At 42.5% G+C, this 16,347-nt stretch overlaps 1 protein-coding gene across 4 annotated transcripts in view; it reads left to right on the top strand.

Annotated features, from left to right (window-relative positions):
- Window positions 1-16,347, top strand: part of Gak (cyclin G associated kinase) — a 63,520-nt gene that overhangs the window by 5,537 nt on the left and 41,636 nt on the right. For 2 of the 4 annotated variants that reach the window (XM_085836990.1, XM_021161777.3), the window contains exons 3-7: window positions 50-109; window positions 923-1,037; window positions 7,326-7,468; window positions 10,599-10,724; window positions 14,934-15,023. In XM_085836990.1, coding sequence (XP_085693116.1) covers window positions 50-109; window positions 923-1,037; window positions 7,326-7,468; window positions 10,599-10,724; window positions 14,934-15,023 — 534 coding nt within the window. Of the gene's footprint in view, window positions 1-47; window positions 110-922; window positions 1,038-7,325; window positions 7,469-10,598; window positions 10,725-14,933; window positions 15,024-16,347 lie in introns of those variants that run through there. The other 2 variants (XM_085836991.1, XM_085836992.1) reach the window with 2 other exon arrangements.

Here is a 16,347-nt window from a genome sequence, read left to right as displayed (position 1 = left end):
TTAAACAGAAGGTAAAAAGACTTCAATCTTGTGTGCTATTCCCTGACAGAGATTACTGTCCAATGAAGAGGAAAAGAACAGAGCCATCATTCAGGAAGTTTGTTTCTTGGTATCCTTTTCCTGAGACTGAAAGTTGCTGCCATCACTAACTGTGTCAAACTTGACATAGTTACCAGGAGGCCCCTGTCATAAATTAAAGTCAGCCTTTTGCTTTTACTAGACTTCCTATAGACATTTCTCATGCAGAGGATTTTTCTGTTATTCATTGTCCTAGCTGAAGTAAAAATCTCCTACGTGTTAGGAAATGGGTTGCTGGGCCCGCTGTTTCAGTCTTTGAGGTCTCCATGCTAAACAGATAGGTCGGTTATCACAAAGAGAGTCCCACTTTGTCCCTCTGATGACCTAGGCAAGGACTATATGGATACTACCATATCAGTGTGCCTCAGTGTGGCACCCGATGCACTCCTCATGCTGTACAAATGGCACATAACAACTTTTCTTGCCTATTCTCTTCTACTACATAATGTCTACCTATAAGGCATAGTCTCTGCTGCAGATAGAATTTGCTTCCTTTTCTTTTTAGACTATTCTGTGCTGTCTGATAGCCAAATGACTGCTTGATCTTTGAATGTGCACAGTTACTCCTCACCATCTTCCTGTTGTGGAGCCCAGAGGGCTTCTGCCTCTGTCTCTCTGACCCACTCATATCTAGCATTTCCGCTAGGTTCCTCCCACACTCTTCACCTTCTCACTGTCCTTATGTGTCCCTCCCTCACCATTCTGTTCAGATGCCCATATATGCTAAGGCATAAGTCAATTTGGGTATCATGACTTTGGTTTCTTAACACTTATGAATGTTTATTTTTAAGTGCACAGAGTTGTGGGCGTACTTATTCACATTCTTCTTTAACAAGACATGCAGAAAAAACTTTCTGGCCACCCCAATATTGTCCAGTTCTGCTCTGCAGCATCCATAGGAAAAGAGGAATCGGACACTGGGCAGGCTGAGTTCCTCCTGCTTACGGAGCTTTGTAAAGGTAAAGTGCCTTGAAGTTTAAGTGCTTTCTGATGTGTTTGAACAGTTGTTAAATACTCCCAATATGTTGTGAAAATGCATTGGTCTTGACTGAAAGAGCCAGCCAGCTATCCACTGATCTTGGTGTTGATTGGAATATGCATTTGTGTGTCCTTCATGGATTATAGGTTCTTGTTTGTTTGTTCCTTTGTGTGTCTTGAGACAGTCTCACGATGTAGGTCTGGTTGTCCTGGAACTTGCTATGTAGACCAGACTAGTGTTGAAATCACAGATACCTACATACCTCTGCCTGCTGGAATTAAAGGTGTGCAACCATGCTTGGCCTTAGGCTGCAGATTCTGAAGAGCAGGGTCTCATATCTTTCTCCTGAAACAGGATGAGTAGGCATGCAGTGGAACCTCAAGTGTCCTCCTATGTAATCTGGAAAAGATCAACACTGGCACATACATAAGTGGTATATCCTTAGGTAGTGCAAATAGTGGTTTTGAGAGGAAAGGAGGAATCACTTAATGGGCAGGTAGCCTTATCAAGCTCAAACCTGAGAAAGTGTCAGGAGGACTTTTTGATGCATTGGCAGGCCTGTGGGTAGGACATACCTCAGGTAGATCTCTAGGGACAGTGGTTGCCTGGATGACTATGGATAATGCTTAGCAAGTTTTTACTTGCTGGGTATGGCATTGCATTCCTGTAATTCTAGCAATGGGGAGTTGAACCCCATACTCTGGCTGTGAAGTGGAATTGACCACTCAAAAGTAGCAAACTCTACCACACAGAACTCTGCTGCTATCTGCCAGAATGCTATGCAGTTCCAGCATGTGGTCTGAAGTGTGTGATGCATGTGCTGAGGGAAAATTATGGTACAAGTGGCTGCTTGTGTGTCCACCTAAGCAGTGAGTATTGGGAGAGAAGAGGCCAAGAGAGACCAAGGAGCTCAGGGAGGCTGAGACAGGGAGCCTACGGAAGGAATCCCAACCTTGTTAGATCCACTGCACATAGCCAGTGATCATGAAAAACTGTACTGTGATGGCTGGAGTAGAGACAAGCCAGTAGCAGACAGATGAGAACAGAGGAGAAAGCTAGAGACAATGAGTGAATAGATTGGGGAAAGGAGCAGAAATGGAATATCTCTGTGATAGGGAGAGGTGTTGAGTGGGTGTGTAGAAGCCACAGATGAGCCAGTAGGATCTTTGTGCCGAGTGGAGGAGGGTGGGGATCTGTGTAGGTCACATGCAGCTTCTTAGTTGTCAGAGTCAAGAGGCTGAACGTGCGGTACTGACTTGTTTCTACATGGCGGGAAGCCCTGGATGTTAGTTCCTACTGGGGCAGGGCCTTCTCCTTCAGTCCTCTCTACGTCTGTACTTGTGTATCTGCAGGTCCCTGTCAGACTTAAACAGTACCCTGGTCCATCTGTTGGCAAGGTCATTCCACTGTGCATAGAGGTCAGAAGGCTGTGACGTGGGTATCTATCTGGCTAAGGACTGCCGGGGCAGAGGTGGATTAACTACATCTCAATTGGCATATAGCCAGATAGTTTGTGTGCTCACCTTTTTAATTCTAAAGTTTTAAATTTAATGAAAACATAAAAGTTCAGTGAATGGATACATTAGATTTTCTAGTTTGTAACATTTTTCTTGTAGTTGATTTATCTTTCTCCTTGGTCTTGCTTTTCTTTCTGTTTAAGACAAGCTGCAAACATCAAGATCAATAACCGTGGGTGTGTGCTTGTTAATTTGTTTGTTTTTTAAGGCCGCCTCACTCTGGCCAAGGTTGGCCTGGAACTTGAATCAGTCTTCCTGTCTTGGCCTCATGAGGGCTAGGATTATAGGCCTCTGTCACTCCTCCCTCAAAACCAAAACTCACTGTCTGAGAGCAGGGACCTTTTCTGTTACAGTTGCAGACTCAAACTGTTCACCTGACTTACTTTGGATGTAGTATATAGTGTATGATTAGCCAGGATGTCTTCCTAATATCTCACCCAGCCCCCAACAAAGTTCTCCGTGGTTTCTTAAGTTGTAGTCAATTTGAGTCTGTTTTCTGAGCAACCCTAGGCCATTTCCTTACAAGCTAGAAAGGTGCAGCTCTAGTGATCCCGCCTCCAGCTTAGAATTCTTGGGATAGAAAGAAGCCCTGTCCCTGTGCTAGGAAGTGTAGGAGGCTGATTTGTCCAGTCTGCTACATTTTGTCTTCATGGATTCCTGTAGTTCCTGCTATATTCAGTTATAAAAGAGCATATGCTCATTGAACAAGTAAAAGTAAGATTGATGACCGCTATTGAATAATCAATTAGGGATCATCCTGAGGAAGACGAATACTGCCTTCCTCAGTAGCCTCTAGTCTGTAATTCTTCATTTAGGGTTGAGGCCCCTTGAAATTTCCCCCTTCCTTCTTAGCATGTCTATTAGCATTATTATTGTTTGGATATTGTTTAGTCAGCTATATAGTTTCAGTATCATGGATATAGCTTGTCATTTCTACAGAACACAGTCTCATAGCAATCTGTCTTCCCATTCCTTGGATTCACTCTGAAATCACATATAAGCAAACAAAACTAAATAGATTTAACAGGTTGTATTTACATGAGTGTATACACACACAAATAATAATAGTAATAGTAATAATAATGAGGCTAGGAATTTTAGAGTAAGGGGTAGACAGAGGCATAGTAAGGAGCAGGCATAGGAGGTAATAGAGGGAGAAAAGGGAAGGAGGATATATTTTAATTTAAAATATTAAGGGAAAAAGCAAAAGAAGGAGGTAGAAGCAAGAATTAAATAGATCCTATGAAAGTATTTTTCTTGTTAAAACCTTAACTGTACCAAACATGTATTGGTGCTGGTAGTGTTCCCCCATCCCTAATATATAATAAGGCACAGTAGATGCCTGCTATGTGTAGTATCAAACCATGCACAATGACATTGCAGCACTGCAGCAGTCCACCTGATAACCAGGAAGTCACTATAGGCGGTAGTGACGGTAGAACTTATGCAGTGGTGACTACGCTACTATTTATGACCTCCCTCCTTTGCCATTTATGAGATCAGAAAGCTTTTGAATGATGCAAATCTTGGTTTTTGGAAATCTTGGTTTGAAAGATATGGATAATATCTGTGAGAAGCTCAGTTCATTGTCTTTTCTGTTTTCTGAGGTGGTGGAGGTGTAAAAGGAGTGGATTCAGGTGCTGTCTTTAAACAGGGTAATGTGGGAGTCAGAAAGGTCCGACCTGCTACATTTTCTCTTTCACATATATAAGTGTATATATACATACATGTTTATATGTGTGTTTGGGTATATGTGCTTGAAGTTGGCATCTGGTATCTCCTCAGACACTCTTCTAACCTACATATTGAGGTTTTAAAGTCTCTCATTGAACCCAGGACTCACTCAGCTTGCTCTAGGGATTTCATTTCTACCCATTGTATACTAGGATGTTTTTCACAGGCTGCTATATCCACCCATTTTTTTCCTAGGGTTCTAAGGATCTAAATCTGGTCTTCACACTTGTGTAGCAGTTAACCCACCGAACCAACCAACTCCTGCAATTCCTTTTTGGTAATCAAAAATCATTACCATGTCTTAGTAAGTCTCTATCGATAGATAAAACACAGTGACCGAAAGCAACCTGAACAGGAAAGGGCACATTCCATCCCTGAAGGAAGTCAGTGCCATAACTCAAGGCAGGAACCTGGAGGCAGGACTAGATGCTGAACACACTGAGGAATGTCGCTTATTGGCTTGGTTTGTTATATAACCCAGAACCATCTCACCGGGGTGGCACCACCCACAATGGACTGGATCCTCCCATATCAGTCACTAATTTAAAAAATGCCCCACAGGCTTGCCTACAAGACAAGCTGCTGAAGACAATTTTTAAATTCATAGTCCTCTTCCTAGATGACTCTAGCTTGTAATAGGTTGGCAAAAAACTAACCAGTACAAACTCATATGCTTTGGAGGGTGTCTCCCAGGTTCCAGGGAGGATACAGATAAGCAACAGTTTGCTTAAAGATGGACACCTCTGGCTTAAAGATTAGACAGGGCCTGCCTGGATTGGGGCAGAGTTGCTGGACCTCTGAGAAATTGGGGAATCCCTCCTCCTCATGGTAGCAGGTACAGAATTTACTAAAGGCATTTTTGAAGTCCTAGGTGGGGTCATGGACCTGTTCTTTAAGTTGATCTTTACTGTTACAGTCATTGGAAGCCCTTAATCCATCCTTTGTCCAAATAGGCTACTTTTTCTGTATAAAATAAGAGGTTTTTATTGTTGTTGTTGTTGTTGTTTTGTTTTGTTTTGTTTTTTTGTTTTTTTTAAAGCAGTTTCTGCTCTGTCACATTTTTTTTTAAATACTCTCACACGGAAGTTGGTAGCATGCATAAATCCTATTTTCAGCACTGCAAAAACCAGGTGTATATACCTGTGACTCTACCATGGAAGAGGAGAGACAGAAGGATCAGGTGTATATACCTGTGACTCTACCACGGAAGAGGAGAGACAGAAGGATCAGGTGTATATACCTGTGACTCTACCATGGAAGAGGAGAGACAGAAGGATCAGGTGTATATACCTGTGACTCTACCACGGAAGAGGAGAGACAGAAGGATCAGGAATTTAAGGTCATTCTCAGCTACTTACCCAAATTTGAGGCTTTAAATAAAAAATTTCAAAAGTATAGGTTGAATGGCTACACAGTTAGGAGTTATTGCTGCTATTGCAGAGGATCCCAGTTTGAGTCCTAGCACCTACGTCAAGCAACTCACAACTGCCTGTAATTCTAACTCTATGGCATCCAGTGCCGCCTTCTGGCCTTAGCGAGATGCCGTTACTCATATGCACAAATCTACACACACACATAATTTAAAGTAACATTGTTTAGGGCCTGTGAGGTGGCTCAGGGGTAAAGGCATCTACTGCTGTACTTGACAATCTGAATTCAGCTCTTTTTGTTTGTTTGTTTGTTTTTTGTTTGTTTTTTCGAGACAGGGTTTCTCTGTGTAGTCCTGGCTGTCCGGGAACTCACTCTATAGACCAGGCTGGCCTCGAACTCAGAAATCTGCCTGCCTCGGCCTCCCAAGTGCTGGGATTAAAGGCGTGCGCCACCATGCCCGGCTATGAATTCAACCCTTGAGATACACATGGTTTAAAAAAAAAAAAGAGGGCAACTTCCGTAAATCGTCCTCTGATTTCCATGTGTCAATTGTCACTCACACCTGCAGTAAAAATTTTTAAGAGGAAATAAAAACTTATTAAAAAGAAAATTTTATGTGTATTAGGGTTTCACCTGTCTGTCTGTCTGTATATGGTATACAGACATATGCGTGCCTAGTGCCCATGATAGTTAGAATGTTAGCTCTCCTAGAACTGGAGTTATGAATGGTTGTGAGCTATCATGTGGGTGCTAGGAACCAAACCCAAGTCCTCTGCAAGAGCAATAGGTGTTCTTAACTGTGAGCTTTCTCTCCAACCCCCAAATAAATACATTTTAAAATTGTCTTGTGGCTTATTAAGGTTGCATACACATATAATCCTAGCACTCAGGAAGCTAAAGCATGAGGGTGGCAAGTTTTGAAATCCTGTCTCGAAACAATAAAAATCTCTTAATCACTCAAGAATGAACTATTGAGTGAGCCAGTAACATGGTTAAAATTAACATTATGATCAGTCTGACATGGAGCTTAGGCTCCTCTTGGAGCCTGCTTCTGTTTCACCAGAGTCCCTGGTTCTTTGGAGGACCCCGATTCCTTTAGGTTTGTGTAGATTCTGTGAATCAAGTATGTTAGGAGCAGGAAATGGTCTCATCTTGCCAGAGTTGGGAACCAGAATGGAGTTGCCAGCAGGGAATGATGTAATTCTGAATTGTGGTGAGGAGTAGGGTCAGGGTTTTTGCTCTGCCTGTGCTGTGCTGTGGACGAGCCTAGAGCTTCTCCTTTGTGATCATTCTTTGAGAGACCTTGGTCACTGCTTCTGTTCAACTGTTAGAACTTTTCTCCTGCCTTCAGGGCTTTTTCATATGATTGCTTTTGCTTCTTGTTTTGTCCCAGGGATGCTCTATGCCTTTTCCTGCCCCTACTCACTCTAGAGGAAGAATGGTCCTCATTCCCACCCTTTTATTTGTCGTCCTACAGGAGTTGAAGGAATGGCTGGAGTGGTACTGATTGGGTATGCACCCCAACTAAGGCCTTAGAAATGCCACTCCTGCCTGGGCTGCTGTACAGAGAGGTAGACCAAACCTATTAATAAGTAGGGTATAGCATTCTGAGCCCTAGGGTGACTAAATTCACTTGTCTCCTTTAGGACAGCTGGTGGAGTTTCTCAGGAGAGTTGAATGTAAAGGTCCTCTGTCCTGCGACAGCATTCTGAAGATCTTCTACCAGACATGCAGAGCAGTGCAGCACATGCACAGGCAGAAACCACCCATCATCCACAGAGATCTCAAGGTACCAGCTGGGCTGCATTGCCGACTGTGTCTCCACACTCTGTTCTCCTGCCTTGGGATAGCTCCCTACTCGTTTGTGTGCCCCTTGTGCTTGATCAGAGCCCAGTGCTTTCTGCTCAGCTATTATTCTGATAGGCTAAGCTTCCCAGTTGCTTTTCTTACAGAGTTGTGGACATCCAGGTACAGTTCTGACCTTGGTGGGGAATCACTTAGGTGGAAAGGCTTCTGTTATGCATCTCCAACTGCAGGTGATGCTGAGTGTACCACAGCCTAGCTGAAGGTGGCATCTGCCTATCTGAATTGCTGTATATAACTTGTATAGCCTGGCTGAGGAGTATAGTCCTATGAATTTATTTCACTTTTTCTGTTGTTAATGAAGTTGAGTGTTATAGCTACCAGCACCTTATTTTTCAGTTTCTTTTCATTTTGCTCCCCACCCCCTATTCTTTTGCCTTTGTAAAATATATTTAGCTCACTGGAACTCCAGACAAGAGTGTGTGTGTGTGTGTGTGTGTGTGTGTGTGTGTGTGTGTGTGTGTTTGTAAAATTTTTTTAAAGACTTATTTTATTGGGTTGGAGTAATGGTTCAGTGGTTAAAACACGGGCTGCTTTTCCAGGGAGCCAGGGTTTAATTCCCAGCACCCACATGGCAACCCACAACTTTTTGGGATCTGGCGCCTCATACAGACATGGATGCAGTGCACATAAACGAAACTAAATATAAATTATTTTTTAAAAAGACTTATTTTATATATATATATATATATATATATATATATATATATATATATATATGTTTATGATCTACTGTGTAGTTGCTGGAAATTGAACTCAGGACCTCAAGCAGTTCTCTTAACCACTGAGCCATGTCTCCTGCCCTTCCTAGTATATTCTTGAACAAAATCTTTAAGGTTGTATTGCCATAGCCTAGTGCTCATTTCTCTATTGTGATTTTTTTAATTATTTGAGACTGGATTTGTGAGGAGGCTTAGCAGGTGAAAGCATTTTCTACCAAGCCTGATGCCTTAGTTACTTTTCTGTTGCTGTGAAGAGACACCATGGCCAAAAAGAAAGCATTCAATTGGAAAGGTTGCTTAGTGTTTCAGAGGGACCATCATGATGGGAAGCACGACAACAGGCAGGCAGGCAGGCAGACATGGTGCTGGAGCAGTAGCTAAGAGCTTACTTAACATCCTGATCCTCAAGTTGGAGGCATAGGTGGGGGCGAGGGGAAGAGACTGGGAATAACATAGGCCTTTGAAACCTCAAAGCCTAACCCTAGTGAAACACTTCCTTCAACAAGACCACACTTTCTACCTATCCCAAAACAGTTCCACCAACTAGGGGCCAAGCTGTCAAGTATATGAGCCAGTAGGGACTATTCTTATTCATACCACCACACCTGGCAACTTTGATTTCCAGGTTCCACGTGGTGAAAGGAGAGAACTGGCTCTCAAAAGTTGTTCTCTGACCTCCACACAAATGCTGTAGCATATTTGCGCCCTTTTACACAAAATAAATGCATACATAATATACATATACTTACTTATTTAAACTTGCAAACAGTGTGATGTTATTGTTGGTAGTGGTGGTGAATGTGTGTTAGGAAAAAAGAATATAAAGAATAAATTTAACGGAGAACCAGTCACTTGCCCAGTGAGCTGTTTGTATAGGTGATGCCTGTAGCTTCCTACATTAGGAGCTCCAAGGGCTAGCTAGCTACCTCTAGTCACTGCTGGCTATGAAACAGGTACACCAGTGTGTGTATGCACCTCTTATCTGGCATATCTTACTTGTGCAGCAGCCACTGCCTGCTTTCCTTATTGTGTTCTTGGTTTTGTTGATACTCACAATTTGTTTTCTGTGATGGTGGGTGTCATTTGAATGTACCTTCTGTCCCTTTTTGTTGTTGTTGTTTTGGTTTTTTTGTTTTTTGGGTTTTTTTACCCAGTGCTATGTGTAGATACATCTATTTTTTGTTTTGTTTTTGTTTTTTGTTTTTGTTTGTGTGTGTGTGTGTGTGTGTGTGTGTGTGTGTGTGTGTAGTCTCATCTGATGAAACATACATTATGGGGCTTTTTCCTTACATATCTTTTTGCTGTGGACAACACAGCACATCTGTTTTACTTCTCTTATTTGTAGCTGACTGGGTTGGCCTGTGTCCTGAGGACAGTCCATCTGGCTTGTCTATGGTACAAATGTCCTCTGTGATTAGAGGGCACAGGCATCTAATCCTGGGTATTCTTGAGACACACTAGCTCCCTTACTTCCACCCTTTGCCAGCTTGTGATATTAAAGACACTTCAACCTTGACAGAGCTTACAAGTAGATGTGGTTTGTTTGCATTTTCATTCTGTAGGTTCCTACTTCCCTAAAACTCTGAATTTTATTAGAATTGCTATGGCTCTTCAGCATAGTTGATAGATAGACTTTCAGGAGAGTGGTAGATTAGGAATGGTAAATGGCTGGCTGCTGACCTGTGTTGGGACACTTTACTGTGATGCAGATGATGAAAGCACAGGATGCTTAATGTACCTAGAAGGAGGAGCAGGATGCCAGAAAAGCTGTGCAGTGGAATTAGGATGGCATGTGATTTTATGACTCATGGATTTAAAATTTGGCTAGGTGTGGTGGCTCATGCCTTTGATGTCAGCATTTGGGAAATAGGCAAGTAGGTCTTTGTGAGTTCAGGGCCAGCCTGATGTACATAGTAAGTTCCTGTCCAACCAAGGCTACATAGTAAAATCCTGTCTTTAAAAACAATTTCAAACAAACAAAAACCCACCTCAGTCATTTTAAGACATTCTGGACAGGAAGTCTTTTATCTATCTTTGTAGATTTATTACTAAATTCATGATACATTAATGCCGATATAAGTAGTATATTTTATTCTTTTGTCTTTTGACTTTTCTGAAGGTTCATTGTCTCTCATTAAGTTATGTTTGCTTGGTGGGTGGTTTTAACTTCAAAAAAATGTTATAGTATCTCCTAGCAACCAGCAGTCTGGACCTTGGTGCAGAGGGTTCTCCTGGTAAGGAACTGACCATGACTAATATTCCTGTTTGTCTTTGCTGAGGTTTAGGCTCCATGTACACACGCAGTTCATAGAACCACCCTTTGGAATTTTTCAGGTTGAAAACTTACTGCTTAGTAACCAGGGGACCATTAAGCTGTGTGACTTTGGCAGTGCCACAACCATCTCCCATTATCCTGACTACAGCTGGAGTGCCCAGAAGCGAGCCATGGTGGAGGAAGAGGTGAGGCGTGCGTGTGAGTCTGTCCTCTTAGAAAGTAGTTCTCAGCTCCTTTCCCTCTCATGCTCCTTATATTGCCTCTGAGTCTTCAGGTACAGGCCTGAGTATGGCTTTATAAATACTCTTTTTTTTTTTTTTTTCGAGACAGGATTTCTCTGTTGCTCTGGAACTCACTTTGTAGACCAGGCTGGCCTCGAACTCAGAAATCCACCTGCTTCTGCCTCCCAAGTGCTGGGATTAAAGGCGTGCGCCACTATGCCTGGCTTAATAAATATTCTTTACAGACTCCCTGGCACTGTATCCTGGAAGCATCCCCACTTCCTGGATGCACCCTGCTTGTTTGGGCCACAGAATTAAACAGACTGGAGAAGCCATTTCCTCTCATGTTCCTCTTATCAACTGGCCTTTAAATGAATTCATCCTTTAAATTTCTTAGAATTATTTTTATTGACTTAAATATGTATAACAAATTTTATTTTAACTTTTCACGTGGGATTTCAGTAGCATTAAGATTTTCACGTCGTTGTACAACCATCTCCAGAATTTGTCTGTCATTCTAAACAGCAATTTGGAAAACAAAGCTCATTGAGAGGACGCTTGCTTAGCATGAGCGAGCTCCTGGATTCAGTCCCTAGTACAAAAGAATTATGTAGGAACATTTTTTTATTAAGAGGCTCATAACTTAGTTCACATGGCTTCTGTCCCAGCAGAGAGTCTGTATCCTCAAAGTGTGTATATAATTCCATGATGGCTGACGTTTCATAGAACTTACTCAAATACAGAGCAGTGCTCAGCAGAGAGGTCCCAAAGTGTAAAGATAGGTAAGGATGGTAAGGGGACACTCTTGCTACAGATTCTGAAATGTTGGCCCATCAGCTGCTGCCAGATCGCCTTTCCCGGGGGAGGGGGGGGGGCACTTGCTTCCTAGGGCTGCTGCTGCACAGGAGAAGGCATAGCTACTTTGGTTTAATGCCTGTCAGGGACATTTATATTTATTGCTTAGCATGATACAGAACTTATAAAAGTCAGGGTTTCTGGGCAACTTGGAGGTCTCACATCAGAGCCATGCTTTTTAGACCAAGTGGATCCTCACATTTGCAAAGATCCTGCTGAGTTCTGTGTGAGGTTTCATTCTCAGCCACTGTTAGAGTTTGAAGCCTAAGAGGAATACTGGCCAGAGCTTAGGAAGACTGCCCTTTCTGTGCAGTGTTTGACCCAATTCGCAGCCCATTGTGTATGATTCGGTTTTCAGTGTGTCAGAGTTATCAAGCCACCACCACTATGGTAGAAACCATTCCGGTCAGTGTTTATTTGGATCCTCAGTGCAGTCCAGTTCTTTTGCTGTTATCCTTTTCCAGTGTCCTGCCTAACTATGATGTATGGATAGAGCCCTGCATTCCCTTCATTATGTCTGTCTACTGTGTGTAGACCTTGGCTATTCCTCCTAGTTTCTGGTGTCCTGAAAGTCTGCTTCACTGGTGATGATTCTTCCTAACCCATCGTGCTGTCTGCTACTGGCTGTAGTGCTCTGCCCATCACTGAAGAGGGGGGCCCCAGAACCTGCTCATGTATTTGTTATCTATAAGGACTTAGATACCATTTTTCCCATGGTCATGATTCAATATGTCTTTATTTTGGTGGGAAAATGTCCCAGATTTGTTTCACGAGGCTCTTGAATTCTTTTGACAGTTTCTGTCTGATATGGTTTTAGTGTGATTTGTTTGCTACAAACTTACTCTCAGCTTAATCCTCATTATGAAGTATTCATACTGTGGAATCTTACTTACATCAGTTACAATGTTTAGAAATCCACCCTTCTAGAAAGGATTAACATTAGATAAGGTCATCAGGATGGAGCCCAGTGTTTGAATTTTGGTAGCTTTCCAAAAAAGAGACCAAAAGACACATGTACATTACTTCTGTCTATGTGGTTGGTCCCTGAACCGCCTTGGGATAATTCCAGATAAAAAAGACTGCCATCATATATTGGCTCTTGACCAGAATTATTAACCCAAAGAAACCTCCTTTCTCATAGTTTACGCAGTCGTCAGTATTACAATATTAGCAATGGGAAGCAGACTGATACACCATCATTTTGGAGCACTTGTATTTTTATGATGCAGGAGGTTTTAGGTGAGCACGTGCCTCCCATGCCCTGGCCCTGGGATCAGGATCTTGTTTGAGAAGCATTGCTTCCTTGGAATGAGACTCTGGTCTGATCACAAGTGTACTGATGAGTGTTGAGCCCTTGTGTCCAAGCCTTCTAAGTAGATGTACTCACTTGTTCCAGGCATGTAGCTGTGCAGATGAGCACACATCTATTCTTAAGAGTAGTGACTACACATCTGTGCGGCACTTCTACCCCGTGTGTCTTGAGTGAGAACCAGCCTATTAAGAGTCTGACTGTTTCCTGGTCAGCCTTGGGATCTTTCACCAAAGAATCTACTGGAAGTTTGGGGTTGGTTTGACTTCTTCTGTTCCCAAGTCCTATGTGCTGAATAGACATAGTGTCCAGAACTTCCTGGAACTGTTTTCTCTTCAGTGTGGTCCTTACTCATTTGAAGTATATTGGAGTTTACTTAATAGAATTTCCAGAACAATTATCATATGCCTCTTTTCACAACAGCAATCTTAGCCTCCTTTATTTAGTATTTTCCTTCCTAATCCTTTTAATCCAGAGTCAGCAGAGCTAGCATTCCCTTTTCTCTGACCCTGTCGAGCCCTTTTTGGGATCTTGTTTATTTTCTGATTCCTGGGCTCTGCCTTAGTTCACTCAGTTTACTTGGTTTCTGTAGCTGCTTGCATTCACTGTATGTGCCTTCATCTATGTATCTGTCGCATAAGCTGTTTTCAGTGTGTTATAGCATCAACAGGTTTACATAAACAAACACCTTGTGTCCTTGTATCAGATGGCTCTTCAGAGTGGACACCTGGCAGGGAATGAGCTTGCTGGATTGAGGTGTCAGTGCCTTAAAGTATATGAAAATCAACTTTCTAATGAAAGTACATCTCACATGCTATGTATATGGTCATAGTTTATGGCTTGGTGTTGGCCCCTTGTTGGTCACAGTGCACTCCACATTGCCTCTAGCCTGACCTTTGGTCCATTCTTCACCTGATCTCATTCTGTCTCTTGAATTCCTGCAGGCTCTGGTTGGAACTGTATCTTGCATAGATTTCTTTGTCATCCTTAGAGAGGCCTCTCATGTTGGCTTTCTACTGGCTTGCATCTTCCACTGAATAAGAAGCCATTGCCTGTCTGAGGCCTTGGTGCCTGTCTTTCTGCAGTGTGTAAAGCATGTTGGCTTACTCTTGTTTAAATCATAGTCTGGAGGTTGTTATATGAGTCTGCTGTTAATTTCCCACATGAGTCTATTTCTTGGGGGGACCTAGCAGGTCTCAGTTTTGTATGTATATACATGTATAGGTGAGTGCACATGTGTGCATACTTATATATATATATATATATATATGGGGACCAAAGGACAAATTCAGGAGTTATCCTTAGGAGCCATCCCCCTTGTCCTTTGAGACAAGGTCTCATTGGCCTGGAACTCACTAATTGGGTTAAGCTGGATGGCCAGCAAGCCCCAGAGATCTGTCTGTCTCTGTCTTCCTAGCACTGGGACTACAAGTCCCTGCCACCATACCAGCTTTTTCTTTGTGTGCTCTAGGGATCAAATTCAGGTCTTGATTTTTGTACAACAAAGCACTTTACTGACTAACCTCTTGCTCCTGTCTCTCAGTTTTTAAACATGACCAGCTGACAGATTCCATTATTCTTGGGCTATACAGACTTATTTCTCCCAGTAGAACTCATCTGGAGGCTTCTTCTGGTACAATACTTCTATTTGCTCATTAGAATAGTGCCTCTCATGTAAGCTTGCCTCTTTGGTCACTTTGAAGTAGACTTCTCATGCCAGGCACAACATGATTCCCTTGAAGGCATAAAATAGCCCAGTGGGGGAATGTTTTGGCTTGATTCTTTTCGTTACTCCTGCGTGAAATGAGAGATTACCTCCGTAAGGAACATGGTGGTGCAGCGTTGTGTGACCAGGTGAGTGAGCAGAGGTCCCTCCAGAACACAGTGGGAGGAAAAGTCACTGCTGCTAGCCTTTAGTAGAGAGCTTAGAAAGTTGTAGGGCCTCTTGTGTAAAACAAAAAAATAATGCTTATGTATAACTTACTTTGAAATATTTGTGTTTTCTTCAGATTACAAGGAACACCACACCCATGTACAGAACACCAGAAATTGTAGACCTGTATTCCAACTTCCCCATTGGCGAAAAGCAGGATATCTGGGTGAGACCTAAGTGCTTCTCTTGCGGTTGTCTGGTCAGGTAGCTCACGTCATGAGCTGCAGAAGCCTCCAGCTTGTCTGTCGTAGGCCCTCATGTCTTATCGGCTTCCTTCTCTTTTTTCCCTGCTCTTCACCTTGATTTTCTCAAGTATCACTTGTGACTGCTTCTAGAAGAGGTGAATTAACAGAGCAATTGGAGGGGGAGCTGGAGAGGTTATAAACACTTGGTGCTCTTTTAAAGGACCCAGGTTCAAGTCCCAGTGCTCACAAATCATCTATGACTTCCAGGGGCACAAGGCATGCACATGGTACACAGATATACATTAAAGCAAAAACAGTCATACACATAAGTTAATAAATCTTAAAAAAACAAAACAAACAACAACAAAATAAAAACAGAGCAGATAGAGTAACAGTGTATGACTTTGCGTCTGCAAAGATATCATATGCAACACAGACCATTTCCGTTCCTGTTCTACTTCTGGAGTCTTTAGTTCTAGACCCAAGGATGTCTCTGCAAGGATATGCAATGCTCTCTCTGGGACTATCGCCTCATCTGTCACAGGCAGCCACTTTCCTTTCACACCAGTACAGTTGACACAAGAGACCTATGTGACCTCAGAAGATCTGTCTCCATGGACAGTAAGCAGTCAGATCCCAAGAGAACACCCCAGGGGCATTCTTAGGCCAAGCCATTGCTAATAAGTTGATGAATCTATTTGCCAGATGTGGTTTCATGCTACCACAGGGTGAAGCTTAGTCCAGCATGCCTATGTCCACCCCTTCTGTAGCAGTCACAGGTTGTTTTGCCTGTGCTTCTGACTGACTACGAACGAGCCTAGCTTCCTACAAGCCCCTCCTGTGTCTTGCTTAACTTCCTATAACAGCTCATAAAGCTTAGGGACACAATTATGAGTATTTACTACTTTTATATTATATAATATCATTAATGGTAATTAATGATATTATAACTGATATGATGGAAGGAGTCATAGAGCCTGTTAGGAGACCAGATGGGAGCCTCACTACTCTACCAAGGTATACTCCCCTCTGAGATCCTGTATCTGCTCAGCTATCTTAAGAGCTCAGGAGAATCTTGGTACTGTATTTTATGGAGACCTCATGATTGAGTACAACATTGGGCAGGGGCAATCAGCTTAACTGTTGTTTTCTCTGCCCTTCCAGAGGTTGAGGCCTCTGATCCCAATTTTGTCTTGGTCTTTCTCATGACCTGCCCCATCTGGCTAGCAATTATTTAGAAAATTCCAAGGATTTTAGGACTTGTGTGGTAAAAAATAGAACAATACCAAAAATACTATTTCACAC

Source organism: Mus caroli, unplaced genomic scaffold (assembly GCF_978045245.1).
Source record: "Mus caroli unplaced genomic scaffold, Mus_caroli_1 scaffold_4, whole genome shotgun sequence".
Classification (NCBI taxonomy): Eukaryota; Metazoa; Chordata; class Mammalia; order Rodentia; family Muridae; genus Mus; species Mus caroli.
This window is presented reverse-complemented; position numbering and strand designations above follow the sequence as displayed.